Source organism: Rhinolophus ferrumequinum, chromosome 10 (genome assembly GCF_004115265.2).
Source record: "Rhinolophus ferrumequinum isolate MPI-CBG mRhiFer1 chromosome 10, mRhiFer1_v1.p, whole genome shotgun sequence".
Taxonomy (NCBI): Eukaryota; Metazoa; Chordata; class Mammalia; order Chiroptera; family Rhinolophidae; genus Rhinolophus; species Rhinolophus ferrumequinum.
The window spans coordinates 3,468,695-3,487,632 of NC_046293.1; the positions used below are offsets into that span (position 1 = coordinate 3,468,695).

Below are 18,938 nucleotides of genomic sequence, written 5' to 3' on the forward strand. Positions count from 1 at the left end.
GGTAAAGGTTCGTCTTTAAAACTACTGTGGCTTTTCTTTAAAAAACTTCTAACTTAAAGGATAACATATATATATTAATATGCACAAGTCTTACGTGTATAGATCAACGAATTTTCAAAAAGTGAACGATTTGGGCTTTTCAAAACAAAACTTTCAATTTTCTATCGTTTAATATATAATAATTTCTCCCACCTTAGAGGATAGAACTATTTGGAGGAAAAATGTAAAAATTTCCTCAGTATAGAGTTACATCAGGAAACTTATTACACTACTGAAATCGTCTATACTATAAATGTAAGTGCCTTGAAAGAGTTTAAAGCTGTGATCTCACCAGTACTGTTTTCCTTCCCTTTCTGTTGGAAGCACAGCTCACGGCTCCTCCTGCTGGAAACAAAGGCACATGGGATCTCCAGAAGGGAAGGCAGCCCTGAGGGAAGAAACACCTGCCTTCTGCTACCACAAACAACGGGAGTGAAAACAGGGGCTCAGCTGCGGGCCGGACGGGTCTGCACCACACAGCACAGAAGGTCAACAGCACAGTAATCTTGAAGAAAAGTATATTCACAGAGAAGGAAATTGTAATACCTTCTCGGTAGAACCGCAGCCCACATCTGTACTGGGGTTACCAAGTTCACAGGCGCTCACGCAACTCTCCAGGAAATGCCACGGGGCAGTTCCCCATCCCCTACCTTCCCGTCAGTGGACAGTCCCCTCACAGGGCAATCCCCGCACCAAGTCCCACCTATGTGCCAAAGCGATTCCCTCTCTAGTCACCGTTCCTACGCTATCAGTACAGGAACGTCCCTCTATGGTGTTTTTGAACATGTTTAAATCAACTTTATTGAGGTATAATTTACACGCAATAAAATACATGCTTGGAGGTGTATGGTGCTGAGTGCTGTCATATGCCTGACAGTTCTGTCACCAACGACGCTCCCTCATGTCCCTCCATAATCAATTCCACCCCCCACTTCCAGCCCCAGGTGACACTGGATGTGCTCTGTCATCATCGATAGGTTTTGCTGCTACAGAATTTCACAGAGATGGACTCATACAGTATGTTCTCTAGTCTGCCTGGCTTCTTTCGGTCAGTGTGTCTGAGATTCACCTGTTTTTGTCTCAGAAATATATTCCTTTTTACTGCTCAGTAATATTCCAAACAATTCCAACTGTAAGACACAAGGGAAGGAAGAAGGAAGAGCTAAAAATAAAGAGGATGTCTGAAGTGAAGAGGAGGAAAACAGAATTAACGTAAGAGAAGACCTGAACATCTAGGGTAGGCTGGAGGAGAATAAAAACCCTCCAAGGAGCTGAACAGGATGGTGGATGAACAGGAAGCTCCTACAATGGGCAGAAGAAACAAACTCTCTGGAAGGAAGGAAACTGAGAAATGCACACCCAACGCGTTAAAACTGGACATGCCCTTACAGCAAGCAACTCCACTTCTGAGACTGGGTCCTCGGTTAGTCGGTTAGTCGGTATGGAAACGGACAACCTCCAAGACATGCAAGTACGCTGTAGCACTACTTTTAACAAACAGAAACAAGAGCCACCGAAATATCCAATTACAGGCAGTTAAGACAAATAAGTGATGATGCATTGTTTACTTAGAATGCTACAATGGCATTTTACAAAGCCGTTCAGAAGGTGTTACATGTGTGTTCATTCAGACAATATTTGCTAAGTGCCACTGTGTACATAGTACAATGAACTTCACAGTCAGAACTTCTGCCCTCATGGAGCATCCGTTCAGGAGACAAAAACAGGAACTGACAAAAAGATGGCATAGGATGATTTCATTTTTAATATATTCCTGTGTGTACCTGTGTATGTATGCATGCATGTACTGATGTTATCTGCTCAGAATATATCTTCACTAGAATTTTTTTGGTCATTAACTCTGAACGGTGGTGAAAAAGGACATTATTTTCCTTTATATTTTCTTAAAAGTTCTAAAATAAGGATACTGGTCTTAAGTCCATTCAGACTGCTGTAACAAAAAACAGCAGAAACTGGGTGGCTTATAAACAACAGAAATGCATTTCTCGCAGTTCTGGAAGGTGGAAGTCCAAGGTCAGGGGCCAGCAGGGTTGATTCGGCGGAGGGCCTCTTCCAGGCTGCAGACTGCAGGCTTCCTGCTGCGTCCTCCCGTGGAGAAGCGGCAGGGAGCTCTGTGGGGTCCCTTCTGTAAAGGCACCGATCCCATCACGAGGGCTCCCTCCCGATCTCATTACCCCCAAAGGTCCTAAACCACGGCTTTTGGCATTAGGTCTCCAACTTACGGGTGGGGGACAAGAGGACGCAGACATTCAGGCTATGGCAGATGCATGACTTACGCAGTATTTTTTAAAGCTTTTAAGAAAGAATTGTCACCGAGGACCTAGACGAGTCGGAAGTCTGAGCGCTCCTCCCACCCTGGATATGAACCCGCCGTCTTACCTCATCGTCCGCATGCTGCTCGGAGGTCAGTTTCAACACGATTTTGCACTGGTCCACGAAAGTGCTTGCAAACAACTGGGCGTAGCTCAGAAACACGGGGACTTCATCCCTGGCCAGGGGCTCCTCAGCCATGACCTTAGCTATCATAATGTCTAAGAGCGTAACCCTGCAGACGTAACGGATTTTACATGAATATGCAACACTGAAACTTACGATGCTAAAAAGATTTACAGAGACCATTTTAGGAGAATACGTTTATTTTTCACTTTCTTACTTCGCTTATAATGTCTAACTAGGCAAAACATATTTTTGTGAATAAAATTAATCATCAATTACCTATTTTTTAAAATACTGATTTCTTTGATGTGACACGACTACAGGAACAAGCACCTTTTATATCCATTGCTTTGAGCATTAAATAATTCAACATTTCAGAAATGCTGTCAGTTGAAGTTTTATAATCCATCTCCACCAATAACAAGAGCAAAGTGCAGTGGGCTAACATTTATTCACTACTTACTATTGAGCCAAGCATTTTACACGCATTTTCTCATTTGATCTACACAAAAACTGCACGAGGCAGGTACTGTCATTAGCCTCACACTACAGATGGGCCACTAAGGCTCAGTGAGGTTCGTTTATTTGCCCAGTGTCACACATCCCAAGCTGCCACGACAGGATTCAAACACAGGACGCTAGCTCTGACTCCAGGGCCAGAAGCCTCACCGCCCATTGTACTGTCTTTCTTACGAAGGTTGGCTTTTCTGTTTGGTTCATCATTTTAGCTTACAAAGACACAAATCTGAAGTCCAAACCTATGCTACTTTCTATACCAATATTTAAATTATCAAATAAATGTTTCTATTCAACAGCTTCTTTCCTTCTCCTAGGAAAACCGAATCACACACCGGGCCATCTATCTGGCACAAATCAACTAGGACGTTCCTCAAAAGTGTATTTTGATCTGGGATTATATGTATAACTCTTATGTATTTCTATACCAGAAAGGGTATGAGTATCTGAAATGCTTCGCAAAAGAGGGAAAACACATTTACATTAGGTATGGAGCACATCTTACTGAAGGAATTTTTACTACAAGAAATACAACTAGCACACTGAACTCTTCTTATATTTTCATGGGAAGGATCACCAGTCTGGAAAAACCACCCACAGATCCTTCATGATGTTCGAAACTCCTAAGACCTCAGATTCCTCACAGCAACTATTAATCCAAAATAAGACAAACAAATAATCCCCTCAACTGAGCACAAAAGAACAACAAGTAGTTCAGGAGTAGGATATTTTTGTTTTCCTTTATTCCCATATAACCTGATAAGTAATTTTATCAGAGGAAGTCACAGGTGTGCACAGAGCGCGGTCTGGAGGAACGAGGAACAAGACGGACGGCTCGTCCGGGGAAAGGCCTGAACACCAGGCAGGCCATCCAGGTTGTCCAGCAGACAGGCCATGGGGCCCAAGGGGACAAACTGCGGACGACCTGGAAGCCAGCGCTAAAGGACAGAAAAGGCAGACCTGCCTTTACACACACATGAGGCAGTCCTTCCCTCCGGGGATTTCTCCCGGCTCAGCAGGTGCATGCTATACCCTATCCTGTCATTCTAAGACAGGACACCTGAGGACACAGGCAGTGAGTGACTCTGAAGAAAAAGGGGGAAAGTCAGAAACGAACCTTTAAAATCCAAAACTATCAACCAAGCTTGAATGTCACCGGAGAATAAATTACACTGCATTAAATGACGCTACTTATATTAAGTCATCTGCCAATAAAAACTTTTAATGGCTCCTGCTATGAAGGAGCGAGCAGGTCCCAAGCTCTTTAGGGGGGTACGTGGGGCCCTCCCAACCACGGTCCCCACCTGGCGATCCATCTCCCTCTACCTCTCGCCGCCATCAAAAACCACCCTCCTTACAACAAAGAAATCACTCACACACACACACAACTCAAGTAGGAAACTGTCTTCAAAATCATTTCCTCGTGGCTGCATTTGCTTGTATGGTACTTGCTGCCCCTATTTCTAGGCCAGAAAGCATGTGTGCATTTTTCACATGTACTGCTAGTGCGGGAAAACGGCACACAGTGGGAACGTCTTACTTCTTCCAGCTGGGGGCTACCACACGCCACACTGCCTTGAAAACATAAAATACAAGTGGCCTAACAAGTGCTCGTCACTCACAGATATATTCAGTCAGGGGAGGAGGACGCAAAAGCAGGAAAAACCCAGTCAAAGAGGTCAGAGATTAGCTGTCTAAAATTATCACACATCAGTGGGAAAGTCTGGCCAGAAACCATCCTTCAGGCTGTTTCAGGCTCACCAGACACAGCCCCACAACTCAGAGTCAAGGGTCTACAATATTATCTCCCAATCACCGGCTGTCATTAACACTCTATATCTAATTCACTTCTGATTAAATAGTTACGTACTGTGTCCTCAAAATGATGACTCATGTTTCATAAAAAAAACAGACAGCAAACACACCCAAAGAGTCCTTCTCCTGTGCTTGCCTGTGGCGTCCCTTCGCCTAGAAAATGTCTGCTCTTTCCTCACACGTGCCTGGTGACCCCCCAATTTCTCTTCCCCCCTTGAATGCTACCTCTCCCACAGTCTTTACTTACTCCTGAGGCCTCTGCCCTCCCCGCCATGTCCCTAAAGCACTGTGTCTGTCCTCTCCGGTGACATCTACCACACACGTCTTATGTTACTTATCAATACCCTGGTTTTACCACTCCCCACCAGGGCTGTCGCGAAGCTTCCAGAAAGGCTACAGGACCCTTGAGGGTGGGCAGTGTCACCCAATTGTGGCCTCTCCTTGAAGAACAAAGGAGAGCGCCCTGCTCAGAGCAGGGAGTCAACACTCCTTACTGGAATGAAGCAAACCAAAGAAACTCTGCTGTAAAGCAAAACCGCAGAGGGGTAGAAAGTGCTCGGAGCCTTTTCTTCTCGGTTGTGTAAAGCACCATGTATGTCTCCCTACACTCAGGCCCATTTCCTTTCATCCCAAGTGGTCAAGTAGGTCACACAATTTGCCGGTATAATTAAATTGCTTCCACGTGTTTACATGTGCAATTGAGAGGGCACAGAAACAAAAGCACCAATCTCGAGCCAGAATATTCTGGGTTGATGTTTCTTGAAAATGAAGTTTGCTGCAGCTGGAAATCTTACTGAGGCCATAGAACCACATGAAATATGAACTACGAAGACCCGCCTCCAATAAACTCTATCTCCCAATGAAACTGAGGGCTTCGATCATCATTCACTTCATTCTCTCACTGAACATCTGTTGACGGCTCACGACAAACACCACGCCTGACACGCCATCAACAGGAGAGAAATACACCGATATTCAGGAGAAATAAACCACCAGAGAACGCTTCTCTTTTCTTAAAGGTATTCAACGTGTATGTTCTCATACAGTGTACTGTTGGCTGTTTGACGCTTTCTACACATAACACGAATGTTCTCTCACTTTAATGGCCTTCGGCTCTAGGTGGCATCAGGTCAGACGCCAGAGCCAGGCTGCCTGGACAGGGATGTGGTCGATTAAATGTTCCATTTCTGACTCACACATATTCGCATAGAAAATAAGCATTTTGAAAAGAGCAAGCTCCTCTCCTAGAATGGCACCTTAGCATCTCATTGTGCCTGGAAGGATTAGCTTCCTATTTGGGGCCCAAGGAAAGCAGTCCCTTCTCCTACCTTCTGCCCTGGAAACAGCCTTGCGGCGCTTCCTTGGAGTCTGACCTTCTGCTGGCCTTGGGCGTATCTCTGCTGCCCACCCCCCCACCGCCAAGCATCGGGGACTGTAAAATTGTTTTTGACAGTGACTCCAGAATGACAACAGCTCTGTCACGCACCCACATGACAAAATGATGCTGCTAAAACTCAGTATCCCTTCCTTGAATACTAATGTGTTGGGCAACTTTGCTGTTCTTAGCATTTGCCACACCATCGAAACCCACGGAATATAAGTTCAGTTAAAAATAAAGAATGAAGCGCCACAGGAACAAATATTCTAGCAACGGCACACTTCCGTTTAATATTCACCAAGTTTTTCTTTTCTTTTCTTTTCTTTTTAAGAAAGGCAGACTGCCACATGCAGCGCCTCATTTGGATGTGTCTGGAGTCTTGGAAGCTTGACTACCCTACGTTCTCCTATAAATGGACCTTGAGAGCTTGTTTGGAGGTTCTAGCCAGGGAGCACAGCTACTCATAGACCCTTGACTGAAGAATGGTCCCCTCCTCTAACAGGGAAGGTCGTCCCCTTCGACTGTGCACACACCTCAGGGAGGGACGCACGTGGAGCAGTGAAGGAGGAAGGGGACACCTGCCTCGCCAGCCAGACCAGCCGAATCAACCCTGGCATCAGTGGGGTGACAAGTGTCGCAGCCAGACCACCCTCACATCCTCTCCAAGCTTTTCTGATCAATAAAAAGATTTTCATCACACACCTCCATACGTAATTTACAGATAACCTACAAGTGTCAAGTTAGATTTTAAACATGAAAAAAGCTCCATTGCTTTATTTTTTAGATAACAAGTCAATATAAGTAGATGTTCTAGTATTTTCTTGCCATATTCGGCAGGCTCGTCTTGCATACCCCACGCTGGAGACGTTGCTCTAATGGAGCAACTACAAAACGGTGGCTGTCACCAAATACAGGACAGACGCCTGGAGAAAGGGCAGCAGCACGGCTGAGACTTGGGCACAGTGACGCGTCCTAGGGGTTTTACTCGGCTTCCTGCTCTGCTGTCTCCCTCTGCCCTGGCAGCTCTTTTTAGGCACGTTCCCAGGGTGTCAGGAGCTCAGAGATTTCCATGTCACTACTGACACCTTTCCCCCTAGAACACAAATGAAAGAAGGAAGCAGAGCTAAGTGTGGCCAAGCACTGCCACTGAGCAAAGACCACAGTCCCCACAGAGAGCCAGAATCCCGCTGAGAGCCACCCACCGCCTAAAGTGTCAACAGACATCATCCTAAAGACATGTTTCGGTAAGTGTCTGATAGTAGCTGAGTATCCCCGGGTCCACTACTGATTCTGGTGGGTGTTCAGGACAGAGAATTCACAAGAGTCAGTTTTTGTCCTTGAAGAATACACATTCTAGCAGAAAAGCAAACAATTATGATAAACCAGCAGATGACATGCAGAGAATTTTACCTGGGAAAGTCAGGAAAGCCAAAAGGAAGCAGGTAATACCTGACGAGGGCTTATACAGCATGAGTGCATCCTCACCAGGAGAGGCGTGGTCAGGACACTCACATGGAGAAAAAACAAACAAATGCCAAAGCAGGAAACTACAGGGGCAGGCCCCGGAGAACAGGCTCGGGGAATGGTGAGAAGTTGTGTGTGGGGAGGAGTCGGAAACAAAGCATCGTGAAGGGCCTCATGTGCCACAGCAGGGAATTGTTTAACTGCACCCTGTAACAGATTACATATGCTACTAAAATGGCAGGCACGACCCACAGGTCCACGCTGGCAGTACAGCGGTAACAGAGGACGACAACAGAAAAACAAAGCAATCAGACCCATCCACACTCCTAGCAGCATTCTTCACAATAGCTGAAAGGTGGAAGTGGCCCAACTGTCCATCGATGGATGACTGGATAAGTGAAATGTGATACATACACACATGGCCGCCTTAAAAGGAAGGAAATCCTGACACAGCTACCTATGGATGAACCTGGAGGACATCGTGCTAAGTGAACTAAGCCACACACAAAAGGAATCACTGTGTGATTCCACTTACGTGGGATACACTCAAATTCTGAGACAGAAAGTAGACTGGCAGCTGCCAGGGGCTGGGGGCGGGGGGGTCCAGTTTCAGTTTTGCAAGATGAAAACGTTCTGGAAATCGGTTTCTCAGTAATGTGGTATATACTCAACACTACTAAACTATACACGTAAAAATGGTTAAGATGGTAATTTTATATTGTGTATAGTTTGTCACAATTTGTAAAAAGGCTCTTTAGCCCAAGTCTAGTCCAAGATGGCATAAGGGTAAACTGGAGCTGTGACAAGAGTGTGACTTCACAGGCGACTGCCACAGTGGCGTGGGAAGGCTTGCTGACCAGTGTGGCCTGAAAAGCGAAGGCGCAGGGTTGAGGCTACCTCTGAAGCTTCTAATCCAGATGGTATTACATTCATCAATATACTAAATAAACCTTTTCATGGGTAAGAACATTCATTCATTTACTCATTCTTTCTTTCAAAAAAAATTTTTTTTTTTTTGCACCTGTGTGCCAAGCACGGCCTGAGAACCGTGGACACCACAGAAGATCAAATCCTTGCCCTCACACAGCTAACAATCCCAGGGAGGCGTCATGTAACAGCAAGCAGATATGGGACACGATATGACGTACAAAAAATTATGTGGGGAAATGACAGCACTTCTCCTTTGGAAGAAAAATAAAGGAGCAGCGGGAGGTAACACAAGCAGAAATTTGCATGAAGTCAGGAAGCAGAGGTTGCAACCATTTTATAAATAAAAATAGAAAATGTTTAGTCTGTCATCCACATTTGGTTAGGAAATGGATCAGTTTAAAAATACATCGCTCGATAGGAATCGGGAAAATATTAACTTGAATATTAAAATATCATTAAACTACATATTCTTCCTGTATCCAGGCGTTCTTTACTGCAAAGCAATTTACTCATTTATAGCTCTGCTCATCATGTTACTTATTTCAGGTCAGAAAACTACAAATAATTCTTTTTCTGCAATAAAAGTATCCACATGTGGGGGTGGCAGGGGCACTGGCCTTATAAATGAGGGATTTAAACAGACTTGAAAAGCACGAACCTTTCCTTTTTGTGAAAGACATTAAACAAGAAAAACCACTCCTTAACGGGACTACAAAGGGGCACATAGGCTTAATTGTTGGAACCCAAAGAGCAGGAATTTCCAAACCGCCGCAATTATAAAAATTGTGACTACGATGAAAACATTAACATTTCTTGAAGTTCTTGATCATTAGGTCAGTTTTTGATCATCGGATTTCTAAGTCAGTTTTATTTTCCTAAGATGACATTTCCAATCGAGTTCAGAAGAACACATACTATTGGAAAGGGAAAGAGTACTGGGAGTCATTTGAGTCAATCCTCTAATCTTACAGGTCAAGAACTGAATCCAAACAAGGTTAAGGGACCTGGTAGGTGACATGAAGCGCTTCTATCACAACGAGGCAGGGAGCCCAGGTCACACTCCAGGGCATTCACTGCTCTTCCTGCTACAGCAGCGGTGAGGTCACAGACGCTACTGACTTTCCTTCAGACTGAACTACCTCTGGAAACTACCAAGCTGGTAGAGAACATCCCTCATCATTGTACCAGCGATGTGAACAGATGAGCACAGTTCAAATACGCAGCTGCAACCGACAGTTGCATGAATGACTATTATAAAATCACGGTGCAAGCATAACACTTTGTTCTTGACGATTTTACTGTGCCTTTACTGGCTAATGGCGCCAACCTGGTTTCTGCAACCCTCCGTTAATCACCGTCTGCTGTGGCTGGCTAAGCTGTAATGTTAACCAACCAATTTAAAACCATTACTGACACAGAAACATGTATTTAGAGATTTTGTGCCAACGACGAAACCACAGTTTTTCAGTCATGTGTCCAGGATACTCTATATGGAATGCTAAATACTCAAAACCACACTGGTTTTGGGGGTTACCTTTCTTGATTGCTCATTTTGGCATACATGGCTTGTACCAGTTCCGGGCTTTTCAGAAAATGGTCTGTAATAATCAAGAACCTAAGAAAAAGGAGGAGAAAGTTTGGTTACTAGAAACATAGTAAAATAGACACGGCTTTACCTACTTTACAGGCGTATCTTACACAGAACAGCACTCTTTTACTGAATTTTTTGATTAGTTGTAATCTTAAAATGTTTTTAACAGGTTTGCATACTATTTTTCTACTAGCAGCTGAAGGAAAATTAAAACCTTCAAAACATTTCTCTCCAATTTTATGTTATGAAAAATTTACTGAAATGATTCAAATTTATTCAACTGGAGCAAAAGACCTACTACAGCTTTTCATCTAAGCTGAGAAAGGAAAATACTTCACCATAGTTTAAACAGTAAAATAAAATTTAGCTACAAGTTCAAGTATAAACAGAAGACATTAAACTGTTTTAGTCAGAAGCTCAGCGCTAACATTAACCAGAGAAACAGACATATCATACTTTTTATTTAAACACATGCCAACAGCACAGTCATGAATACCGTCTTGATTATCTACTCTGTAAGAGCTCTCAAGTTACCAAGAAAATATCCTCATTGTCAAGCAATGCAGTCATCTAAACTTAGAGATCAACTTATGGAAACCCCCAGGCAAAGATTATGAGCATATTTCTTCAAAGTGCCACTGTGACAACTAAAAAGATTGAATAGTGTTATTAATTAATTCTGAATCCTATTTACCAGGGGGCATCTGAAGACTTAAGAACTAAAGAATACACTGTTTATAATCAAGATTATAGCAATAAGAGTGACTGCTAAGTATTAAATATAGTTACAATCACAGTTTTCTTAATCATTTCTTAACCAATAAAGTAATATAATAAAAGTATGGCTTTCAGTATGACAACCAAATGAAGCATTTCATATAAAAACAAAATCTAAATATGTACTCTATCTGTTCCACAACCTTTAAAATTGGCCAACACTTTGATGCAAAATATTTCTAACAATAAATGGATAATATTCAAAATTCTCAAACAATTTTCCTATCAATTTTGGTAACTTATCAAACTGCAACAATAGAAATTCGTGCATTTCAAGCCAGGTACACAAAACTGTGGTCCTATTTAATTCATGTAATTCAGCTATTTGGAACTTAAAACACTTTCCCACAGAAACAGTCATTCAAAAACACAATGTTCCAAGTACTGTGCTTGGGACTGGGTCGTGGGCCATATTTGCAAACTCTCACAGTGGAGAAGACCCGTACATAGATATTTACAGAAAACGGTCTTAAGTGCAACATACAGACACACATTACGGATGATGAAAACAATGGTTTATCTAACCAGAAGGCTGTGGGCGGAGGGAGACAAAGGATGGGTGAGAAGATCAAGGAGGCAGGAAGGGGGGAGGGAGAAAGAACACTGAATTAGACATGACAAAACAAAACACACGACTTGGAAAAACAGCATGAGAGAAAGAATTAGCAGTGTGCTTAAGGACCTATAAGCAGGAAAACAGCACTAGGGTTTTAAGGAGGGAGTCGGGACTGGAAGCTTCTGTCCCTGAATGCTGCTGGCAGACGGCCGTCAGCGGCTGGTCTCTTCAGAACCGTCTCAGCTAAGATAGCTGCCTCCCCAAAGGCTGGAGTTTATGGAAGACTGATTTGACAGTCACACTTTCTTTCATGATATCGGTCATTCGTGTTCCTTCTCTTTTTCTCGATCAATTTTGTTGATCTTTTGAAAGAACTAACTTTGCCTTTGTTAATTTTTTCTATTGTTTTCTGTTTTCTATTTCATTGACTTCTGTCCTTATCTTTTATTATTTTCTTCTTTCTACTTACTCAGGATTTACCGTGCTCTTCTCTTTCTATCTTCATAAAGTAGAACCTTAAGTCACTGATTTCAGACCTTCTTATCTGATAGAAACACATTTAAAGCTATAAATTTCCTTCTAAGCACTGCTTTAGCTTTATCCCACAAATTTTGTACTTTCATTATCCTTCAGTTCAACGTATTTTTGACTTGTGATTTCTTCTTTGACAAATCCATCATTTGGATGTGTTAATTTCCAAACGTTTGGAATTTTTCTTGTTTGCATCTTGTTAACATTTTCTATGTAAGCTCACTGTGGTCAGAGAACATATTCTGCCTGATTTCAATCTTTTATATCTTGACAGAGACGTTTTTAATAGCCCAGGCTATGTTCTATATTGGTGAATATAACACATGCAGTTGAAGAGAACGTGGATTTTGCATGTGTTGAGATAATATTCTATACACTTCACTCAGGTGAAGGTGGATATATGTCTCAGTACTACTGAGCTCATCTACTTTATACTGATGTCTGTGTACTTATTCTATCGATGGCTGAAAAGTGAGTGTTAAAATCTCCAACTATCACTTCCAATTCCAGCCATGATGTATAACAATTTACCCTCCTACCTTAACTACAAAAATAGACAAAATATATCAAACAACAGTTTTCAGACAATAGACAAGAAACCCAGGTCAATCAGGTTGTGGGAATAAAACAAAATATCCTAATAAATGGGTGACAAATGTGATTGGACCAATATGTTTATACAACCCTAAGGCCTAATTGGCAGAGTGAGACCCACTTAGTGAAGGAAGGAGTTAGTTATGCAGCTGGAATGTGTGTTGAAGAAGTGGAACCTGACTGGGAAGGTCTTCCACATACAGGGGCGGTGAGGGCGGAGGAAATGGGGTTGGGGTGGAGGAAGGAGCGGCAGGTCACAGCCGCTGCAGTGCTCTGTCGCTGTGACCACCAACCAACGTCACCTGGAGCAACAATCAAAGTGGATCCAAACTTTGACCTTTACACCAAGATAAAATTCCAAGCGGATCAAACACTTAAACAGCAAAACTGAAACGACACGATACTAGAAGAAAACCTAAGGAGAGCAAAGGCCTTCCAGTTATTCCCAAGCGTCAGTAAGACATTGACTAAAGGCTGACAAATTCATCTACCAAAAACATCAAAGTTTTTACATGAAAAAAGTGCCACAAGCAAAGTCAAAACACAAATTTAAAAAGAAAAAGCATTTACATTTTATTTCAAACAAAGGGCTAATGTCCCTAATTTGGAAAATATTCCTACATGTAGATAAGGAAAAGACTGACATTCTGATAGGAAAATGGGTAAAGAAAATGGGTAAAAGGAAAGAAAGGTTCCTCAACATATAAAAAAATGCTCAACATCATTACAAGAAAAACAGAAAATAAAACTATACAGGGAAACCATTTTAAACCTTGGCAGGACTAGCAAACCCCAAACTTTGATAGCACGCCCTGTTAGCAACGATGCAGGAAAGCAGGTGCTGTCAAAACATGCTAAGAGGCGTGTGGATGGTATGACATCCATGAAGGACAACACGGAAGAGTCTGTCAAATTAAAGCACACTCCCCTGGACCTAGTGACTGCGCTCGGGAATCGATCCGACAATCACACTTGCCCACATGCAAGACGGCATTTGTATGAACAGAACTATTTACTGCAGCATTTTATAGCTATGAACAATTGGACACAGCCTAAATGTTCACCAATAAGGGACTGATGAAATAAATCCTGCTATATTCATACGATGGAAGAGGCAAGAATGAGGAGGTTCTTTATGCACTGATCTGGAAAGATCTCAGAAATGTACTACTTAGTATAATAAATAAAGCGAGAAGCCCGGAAGTGTGGTGAGCAGAGAGAACTGCTGAGCTGTTTAGGGGATGGGCTTGGAGCAACTAGGGGAATGGCTGGGAGGGGACGATGCATTTTCATATCGGAATGATACGAATGTAGTATCTCCCCAAAAGTTAAACATATCATTTAAGTAATATACCCAGGCAGTTCTCTCAAATTTATTTCCATTTAACCGATATTCTGCCAAAGGATGAGAGCACTGCCACACCTTGGTGGGAAAGTATTCAGGTGACCCTGGCAGCTCAGATTTCTATGCTGGAGACTCAGCTAAGTTCCATCTTAGCAGCTATTTCTGGGCAGGCAAAGTTCGTCATTTCTCCAAAATAACAATAATAAATCTCTACATCTCGTCTCAAACAGATAAAGAGAAATAGAAGAAAAGATGAACTAACCTCACCTCTCTATCATGCAACTCAGTGGCACAAAATTCAGCTTATGTAAAATCAAAACCGAATCGCTGAACTGCAGTCCCTACGTCTGCTTCTTCCCTGCAGTTAACTGCACACGAACCACAGCACTGACTGAGCCCTGCCGACCTCTCTCCGCAACCCTATGACCAGCCCCTCCCCCCGACCCAAGCCGTCCTTCACCTTCAGTTGAAGCCTTGTGTCCTCTGCAAGACCTCCGTCACCCCCCGCCAGCTGAACTCCCCGCCACGGCCCCCACGGCACCCTGTGCTTCCTCTTCTGGAACTTCCGTGATGGTTGCACCGTACGTAAGACATCACATCACCGCTTAGATGCAGAGTGGGCACCTTAAATCTAACATGGACTAAAGAGAACTCCTGATCTTCCTCACCCCCACCCCAAACTGGTCTGCCCACCTCACTCAGTCAAACAAGCCAAACACCCCGCTCCCAGCCTGGCCTTTCTTTTGCGACCTCCCCCCACAAACCTAATCCGTCACGAAGTCTCGTCAATGCTCCCCACTCAGCACATTCAATCTACTCGGCTCTCTTCAACCCCACTGCTACGTCCCTCCCGAAGCCACCATCACCTCTCACCGGGACTACAACTGCCTCCTAAAAGGTGCAACCTCCGCTCTTCCCTCTCCCCCAACAGTTCAACCTCCGTCCAGCAGCCAGAGGGATCTTTCAAAACATAACCCAGGTTGTTGCACATCTGCTTAAAACGCTCCCCTCACCTCCCATGGTACAGAGAGCAAACTCAACTGCCTTCTCCTGACTGCAAAGGCCTCCATAACTGGTCTCCATTGCCTCCCAGACTGTGTGTGTGTTCTACGATTTTCTCCATCACTCGTTATACCGTAACCATCCTGGGCCCCTCAGTCCTGCCACAGAAGCCTCTGCCGTGGGGTCTTTGCACTTGGTGTAGTCGCTGCTTGGACTGTTCTTCCCAGCCTGTCCCCACAGCTCCGCAAATGGTTGGCTGTCTAGTTCTCGGCTCACAAGTCACCAACTCAGACAATTCCGTGACCTCCAAATGTAAAGTAGCACCTCGTTACTCAGTCACATCGCCTCACCAGAGTATTGCGCCAAGACCTGGTGTTCTCTCGTTTTTTTTACTGCCTGTCCTCCCCACCAATCAGATTTAAATTACAACTAATAAAATAGCTAATACTATATGTAGTGTTTATTATGAGCCAAGGACCATTTTAAGGGAAAGCTTACACAAAACATGCTGTATATTTTTTTCGAAGCATTTATCTGGCATTTTTCAGACATTTATTTTGGGGTTTTTTGTTCATTATCTGCCTTCCTAAAACAGTGTCTTATTCATTTTGAATCTCCAGTGTCATAAACAATACCTGGCACACTTCAAAAACTCAATCAAAAATTACTGAATTGACTAATTAATTTATGATGAAATGAGCATCTGTAAGTCTTCTGAGTTTCCTAAAAGCCTGCACAGAGGAGGAGCAATTTCTAAACCACAGGTTCTTCAAGACAAAGGTACATCCCATTCTCATGAAGAGGGCAGCTGTTCCCTGAATGGAAACCAAAGCCTCTGTCATGTGACACGGCAGACAGCGTGGTCAGGACGTCCTCAAGGCAGACCCGAAACAACACAAAGCAAGGCCGCCTAGGCACTGATCCCCAGCGCAGGCCAGGACCCACGCCAGGGAGGTGCAGAGAGGCAGCTGTCCGACTGGCGGGACGACACAGGACACCTCTCGAGTGCGTGCAGACGCAGATGGGCTGTGCGTTTTCCAGGGAAATCTCCTATGTACTCTGTGCACTTCTGAGTTGTTCAGGTAGTGAGGGCGATGACGTCAGGCGTGCATTCATTGTTACCCGTCAAATGCAAAACCATAGGCTCTAAAAGGCACCAGAACTGAATACTGGCTTATCTGCTTTAATCGACTCTTAACTACAAAGACAAAGTCATCAGAGCAAAGGGCTAGAATGACATCTTCCCATGACACTACGTAAAAGAGGGCGGATTCGTGCCCCATTCGAGGCTCAGGCAGACGGAGCAGGAGAGGGTTTTGCATCCATCCTTGGGCCACACCAAACACTGGGGGAGTCTGCAATGCCGTCCTCATACCCTTAAACAAACATACAGAACGTGAAGTTCCAAACTCTGGAAACTTCAAATCTAAATCAACGCCTTCACTTTAGAAACAAGGAAAGGAAGACCCACAGAAGCTTAGTGTCTTGGTGACGGTCCCTCAGGCACCCAGTCAGAACAAGCACTCAGCTTCCTGCCTTCCGTGGTCCCTTCCAGAACGTTCCCCTATGTAGAGCTAGGACTTGCTCAAGCAGCCTGCCTGGAAAGAAGTTTCAGGTGAACTTAAAACCTAAGTCAGAATCTAGTTCTTCATGTTGCCTTCTGTTTAAAGTGATCAGTGGTAAAATTCATTCTTTCATTCAAGAAATAGTAAACATCTACTAGTGAGTAAAGATAGTGGCATTTTGACTTTAACTTTAGAACTATGTATTTGGAGGGGAAGAACACCTATCACTCACATTCGACTTACAAATATAGTCAGAAAAACGTGTTCTGTGTGGACACCTGGAATTCTTTGCTGCAGCCCTTTCTGGCCTAACATTTAATGTGTAACACCGACTGCAAACAATACAGCACACAATGAAGCGAGGATGACGGGCCGCTCGTCTTTCAACTCGAAAATGGTCATTTCCGTGGTTGTCAACGATGTAGAAGTTCACATGTGTTAGATGTTGCAACTGTTTCTCTAAATAAAAGAAATATACTCTCCATTCCAGAGTGCTGCATAAAGTTACAGGTAAATTTCAGTCAGAATTCATTTCATGTATTTTCTAACAAATATCTACTCCACGGTGACCACAGACGAAGGCACCCGTAACAGAGACCCAACCAAGCTCAATCTTGTCTAAGTTACACAGTTCAAATTCTGATTTAATTCTTTTACAGAACCACTATTTCTATTAAGTCAGAAATTTTGTGGCAATATTGTATGAGGGAGGTAGGGTCCCACTAATCTAGAACCTAAAATGCCAAAGGATATTTAAGAGACTGTAATACACAAGTAATACTGCAACTTTATGGAAAACAGAACCAACTTTCTCAGGGGAGAGTCAGAAATATATTCTATCAAAAGCAGAAACAGGAGTAGAAGGGGCATCAGAGAAACACGTATTTATTTTACAAAAAGGAAAAACTGAACGCTCAGGTTCAGAGCCTAAGGAGGGGCCGGGCCTCGCCAGTGGGTGAATGGTGACAGCACTCGCTGAGACAGCAGCCTGGTGGGGCAGCGGCAGGCTTAGGGGGTGGGGAAACCCAATCTGGTCGGAGCCTTCCTAAGTCTGAGATGCCAACTAGAAGCATACAGTACGAATACATAAGTCTGGGGCTCAGCAAGAGGTCAAGGCCAGAGACATACACTTGGAAATCATCACCTTAAAAAGGAATTTTAAGCTGTGAAACTAGGTAAGGTCACCCAGGGAATGAGCAATGACAAGAGAGTGGTCTGAAGACTGGCTGCAGCCACGCCAACTCTGGGCTAATGTAGAGAGTAGGAGGCAGAGAAGGTGCCTGAGGATGAAAGCAGCAGGGAAGAAAAATGGGGCATAGATGACAGAAAAGAGTACTGATGAGGTCTTTCAGCCCCTGGACCCAAGTGCCTAAATAGCCAATACTCGAGGACTTTTTGTCAGGTGAGCCAAGAAATTCCCTTTTGTGCATATGCTATCTGAGCTGGGCTTCTGTCACTTAGATTCAGAAGAATCACAAGTAACATAATGCCTACAGCATGCCAGACATTATCTTGTCAAGGGTCCAATAACAAACAACACTAAAGCTTGTCATCAGGGAGCTCGTCGAATGGACAAGTGTTAAACGCTATGAAATCTGAGTGCACGGGACACTCTGAGAGAACAGAAGAGGGGCAACAGATTCAATTCGCAACAGGAAGGACAATTATGTATATTTATCTTCCCAGTATCTTTCTAGTTAAAGAAATAGTACAATTTATAGGCATAAGGCAAGAAACATCCCTAGAGCAGAGGGGACATCAGTGTGGGGGTGAAACTTGGTCATGCAAAATAAATCAACTAGATAACCCAAATATGAACAAAAAATAATACTCTACTCACACTTATAAATTTGTTTTTGTAGTGGAACTGTGTAGAAGTTCAACAGTGATAAAACTTTATTCTGAAAGAGGCCAAAACTGAAAGAGAGTCTGTACCTCCCCGTAGTTGGTAATTCTTATAATAAATGACATGGTTAAAAAAATATAAGCCTTCAGCTTAGCCTAACTTCCAACTCTACACTAGTTCTGTGATGTTGGTCAAGCTGGTTAACCTTGCTTAAGTCTCAGGGCCGTCATCTGTAACGAGTGACAAACCACAGTGAAAGGATGGCAGTACCAAGGAAACAAGATCCCATACACAACACGCCACACATCACAGGACAGCACAGGCAGGCCCACTCAGTTCCCTCCCATGTGATTCCACACGGACCCACCTATTCTCCTCCAACCTACCAAGGCATATTTACTGGGCTGTCAGACTCAGATGAATTCAAGTGCGAAAGTTCAGCCCTTGGATTCATCTAGGGTTATCTAAGAGCATGAAAACATCTCTCACACCTACAAACAAAAGAAACAAACATTTTTAGAAGGACATTATC

General features: G+C 43.5%; 1 protein-coding gene across 2 annotated transcripts in view; it reads right to left on the reverse strand.

Annotated features, from left to right (window-relative positions):
• The window catches only part of ATXN10 (ataxin 10), a 146,052-nt gene that overhangs the window by 91,301 nt on the left and 35,813 nt on the right, over window positions 1-18,938 (reverse strand). For both annotated transcript variants that reach the window (XM_033117020.1, XM_033117021.1), the window contains exons 6-7: window positions 10,134-10,214; window positions 2,440-2,605 (exon numbers count right to left, since the gene is read on the reverse strand). In XM_033117020.1, the coding sequence (XP_032972911.1) occupies window positions 2,440-2,605; window positions 10,134-10,214 (247 nt within the window). The remainder of the gene's footprint in view (window positions 1-2,439; window positions 2,606-10,133; window positions 10,215-18,938) is intronic.